The sequence below is a fragment of the Macadamia integrifolia genome, chromosome 6 (genome assembly GCF_013358625.1).
Source record: "Macadamia integrifolia cultivar HAES 741 chromosome 6, SCU_Mint_v3, whole genome shotgun sequence".
NCBI lineage: Eukaryota > Viridiplantae > Streptophyta > Magnoliopsida > Proteales > Proteaceae > Macadamia > Macadamia integrifolia.
The window spans coordinates 1,577,321-1,581,614 of NC_056562.1; the positions used below are offsets into that span (position 1 = coordinate 1,577,321).

Sequence of the window (4,294 nt, forward strand, 5' to 3'; positions counted from 1 at the left end):
GGAGACCGAACCTTCAACTTGTCCCTTAGGAACTGGAATCGGGCGGTGGCAAGAGGTTTAGTGAGAGCATCAACGAGCTGATCAATTGTGGAGATAAATTGCACAGTCAGCTGACGGTTGGCCACACGCTCACGAACAAAGTGGAAATCAATCTCTACATGTTTGGTGCAAGCATGGAGCACCAAATTGGCCAATAAATGTGTGGCACGTATATTATCACATCACAGGATTGGGGGACCTTGAATAAGAAAGCTCAATTCTTGAAATAGAGATTCCAACCTTATGAGTTCGGTAGAGGCATCTGCTAATCCTTTGTACTCAGCTTTAGTTGAGGAACGAGCCACAGTTTTCTGTTTGCGAGAGGACCAGGAGATCAGGTTTGGCCCAAGGTAGATGGCGTAAGCACCAGTGGACCGATGATCAGAACTGCTACCAGCCAAATCGGCATCTGAGAAGGCCTGGAGCGTGGCCTTGGAAGAGCACTCAACCAAGAGACCGTGGGAGCAACTTTGCTTGAGATATCGGAGAATGCGCTTGACATGACTCCAGTGATCCATAGTTGGGGCATGCATATATTGGCACGCCCTATTCACAGTGAAAGCCACATCTGGACAGGTAAGGGTCATATACTGTAAGGCGCCCCCAATGGAGCGATAGCAAGTTGGATCATCAAAGGGAGCACCCCCTGAAGGCGATGTCGATTATGTCACAGCCAGAGGAGTGTGAACCGGTTTGCAATCAGTCATGCCTGAGCGTGCCAGTAGGTCATGGATATACCTAGACTGACAAAGAAGAATACCATTGGGTTGTGGTACTGCCTCAATGCCCAAAAAGAAACCCAAGGGGCCAAGATCTTTGATAGAAAATTCAGTCGCAAGTTTGGTAATTAGAGCAGTGACCTGTGCTGACGAATTACCTGTTACAAGTATGTCATCAACATAAACCAAAAGATACAGGAGATGGCCATTAGACTTATAAATGAATAAAGATGGATCATTCCATGATGCAACAAAACCCAAATGAAGGAGGAAAGTAGAGAGCCTGTGAAACCACGCTCGAGGGGCCTGTTTGAGGCCATACAAGGACCTATGTTGGCGGCACACATGATTGGGCCGATTGGGGTCTGCAAAACCCTGGGGCTGAGTCATAAACACCTCTTCTGTGAGGCGACCATGCAGGAATGCATTATGGACATCAAGTTGGCGGAGCGACCAGCCTTGAGAGATAGCTATAGCAAGCATGGAACAAACAGTGGTAGCCTTAACCACTGGGTTAATATAACGGTATAATCAATCCCATGCTGCTGGTGAAACCCTTTTGTGACTAACCAAGCCTTATACCATTCCAAGGACCCATCTGCTTTGCACTTAATGCGGTATACCCATTTGCATCCGACAAGGTTCATGTGGGGCAGGCGTGGGATGAGGGACCAAGTGCCATTTTTTATGAGTGCATTAAACTCCTCAGCCATGGCAAGGCGCCATTGAGGGTGCTTAATTGCTTCAGAGAAACAAGTTGGTTCAGGTATGGCAGGAGCGGTAGTGGACAAAGCATGTGGGGTAGGGGGTTGTTTGTGAGAGCGCAGGTGCATAGGGTGAAGGCGTGCTAGGGGAGCAGATGGTAGGGAAGGTGGTGCCGGGTTAGAATTAGGGATGGTGGAGGTAGAGGGTGGGAGAGAAGGATTTGGTGTTGGGGCATTATAGAGTTCCCTTAGTGGTCGAGTGCGGGTTGTGGGGGTAGGGGAGGGCAATGAGGAGGAAGTGTGAGATGGAGGGGTTTGGGGTGATGGGGGGGTGACAGGCGAGAGAGGCAATGGAGAGAGGGGGGCGGTATTGGTAAGGGATTACCATAAAATGGAACCTTATTGGGGGCAGAAGCCCAGGGAGAAGATGGTGGGACCAGGGGAGAGGGAACCATAGGAGGCGGAGAAGCAAAGGGAAATACACTCTCATCAAAACGAACGTGACGAGCGATGTATGTCCTATTGGTAGAGAGATCGAGACACCTATACCCTACACGAGAAGGAGAGTAACCAAGAAAAACACATGGAACAGAGAGAAAATATATTTTATGGTGATTATAAGGACGGAGATAAGGGAAGCATAGACAACTGAAAACACAAAGAAAAGAGTAGTCAGGTGTCCTGTGATGTACCAATTGAAAGGGGGAAACATTATTTGAAACCCGGGTTGGCATTTTATTAATGAGATATACTGCAGATTCAAAGGAAAAATGCCAAAAGCATTAAGGAATGGAGGCTTGAGCAAGCATGGTAAGGCCGGTCTCAACAATGTGTCTATGTTGGCGTTCAACAAAACCTTGCTGCTCATGCGTGTGAGGGCAAGACAAGCGATGGGCAATGCCAAGGGATCGAAAAAATTGGGGGAGAGAGCAGTGTTCCCTACCCCAATCAGTTTGAATAGCCTTTATATTTCTAGAAAATTACCTTTCAACCATCGCTTGAAATTGTTGAAAAACCGAGTAAACTTCAGATTTTAATTTAAGAGGATAAAACCAAATGAATCTAGTGTTATCATCAATAAAAATAACAAAATACCGGTGACCATCAACAGATAAAGTGGAAGATGGTCCCTATACATCACTATGAACCAGATCTAAAGGAAATAAACTATGAGAGAAAGTTTTCTTTAAGGGTAATCTACTGGCTTTGCCCAATTGGCAAGCGGGACACACAGAGGGAAGCTTGGTGGAGAGACACGGCAAGTCATTAGCGCCAATCATAAATCTGAGAAGGTCAGAATGAGGGTGACCAAGTCTTTGATGCCAACCATGGAGAGAAGTGCATGTAGCAACATGAGCAACAGGGGAAGAAGGCAGAGAAGAGAGAGTGTAAAGGCCGCCACTACTCGGTCCTGAAAGAAGAATCATCTTGGTTTCCTGATTCTTCACAAAGAAGTGAGAGGGGTGAAACTCAAAAAAGACATTATTGTCACGAGCAAAGCGCTGAACAGAAAGGAGGGGTTTAGTAATGGAGGGAACATGCAATACATCACATAAATTAAAGGAATGAGAAGAAGAAAGAGAGGGTAAGGAAGAAGAACCAATACTGGATATGGTGAGGCCCTTACCGTTACCAACTTGCAGTCGATCATTGCCATTGTAGCCATCATAAGAGGATAGAGAATGGATGTCAAGAGTCACGTGATGGATTACGCCGGTGTCGGGGTACCAAGTGAGGGCGGTGGATGGTTGATAGTATGGTGGGTAGGAGGGAGTAGGTAGTAGGGGTGGTTGGAGGTAAAGTGATCAGCTGGCCGAGGGGTGGGATTAAAGGTATGGTAGGGTTGAGGTGAGGGATAGCCAGGGTAAGAGGGAGGATGATAGTAATAGGTATTGGTGTTGTGATTGGTTCAGTTGCAAATGGAGCACCACATACGTGTACCTTGTGGGTGAAAACGGCCACCACGACCACCACATCCACGTCCACTTTTCCCAGATTGAGAGGAGGGAGAGGTGGAAGAGGTATCATGCTGAGCGGTGTTTACTGAAGGAGAATCCGTGGATGGTGGAGGATCAATGCCAGATGTTGGGCGAGCAAAGGCCTGATTCATGAACTCATAGCTGAGAAGCACGCCAAGGAGATCAGAATAGGCTAGTGGTTTAGAACGCGTGAGCAAGGTTGGAACTATGTCATGAAGATCTTTCCGGAGAACACGTAGAATATGGAGACAGTGGTCAGTCTGTTTCAGAGTGGAGCCAGCAGTAGCGAGATCGTCAGAGAGAGATTTGGCTCTTTTCATAAGACTGGTGACAAATTCGTCAGACTTCTGAGAGAGATCCTGAAGTGCAAGATTGAGTGACATAATTCGGGTATTCGACGCAGAGCCATAGGCAGCGCAGAGAGAGTCCTAGATTTCTTTGCTCGTATCTTTGTCGATGATGAGAAGGAGAGCTTCATCAAATAAAGAAGTGATAAGAAGACAGATTATCAAAGAGTCTTGGTCATCCCATTCAGAGGTAGTAAGGAGATCTGTGGGTCTGGGTTTAGTGCCATCGAGATGGCCAAACAATTTTTGTCCCTTGAGAAAGGGTCGTATTTGAGCACACCAAAATAGAAAATTCTTGGACATGAGTTTTATTGAGACAAAGTGATGGGCACCCATGATCACAGGTTGGGAGGACTTGGGAGTAGAAGAAGGGGGAGAAACTTCAATGGAGGGAAGTTCCTGTGACATGGCGATGAGATAGAGGAAGAAAGGAGAGAAAAAAAAAAAGGGAGAGAGAGGGGCGATGGCCTATTAGGCTCTTGATACCATATTGAATGAGAGAATAT

At 46.7% G+C, this 4,294-nt stretch overlaps 1 protein-coding gene across 1 annotated transcript; it reads right to left on the bottom strand.

Moving 5' to 3' along the window:
- Positions 1-221: 221 nt before the first annotated feature.
- On the bottom strand, positions 222-3,824 carry LOC122081597 (uncharacterized mitochondrial protein AtMg00810-like). The gene is made up of 3 exons (XM_042648773.1): positions 3,404-3,824; positions 800-916; positions 222-685 (listed from the first exon to the last, which is right to left on the bottom strand). Exons 1-3 carry the CDS (start codon positions 3,822-3,824, stop codon positions 222-224), a joined length of 1,002 nt encoding a protein of 333 aa, XP_042504707.1.
- Positions 3,825-4,294: the final 470 nt, after the last annotated feature.

Bases quoted from the DNA above. Each gene is read 5' to 3' on its own strand.
- LOC122081597 (XM_042648773.1), bottom strand. From the start codon at position 3,824: ATGTCACTCAATCTTGCACTTCAGGATCTCTCTCAGAAGTCTGACGAA. The intron at 917-3,403 runs GTACACGTATGT...TACTTGTAACAG, and splicing joins TGGCCGTTTTCACCCACAAG to GTAATTCGTCAGCACAGGTC. The intron at 686-799 runs GTATTCTTCTTT...CATCGCCTTCAG, and splicing joins GGCAGTACCACAACCCAATG to GGGGTGCTCCCTTTGATGAT.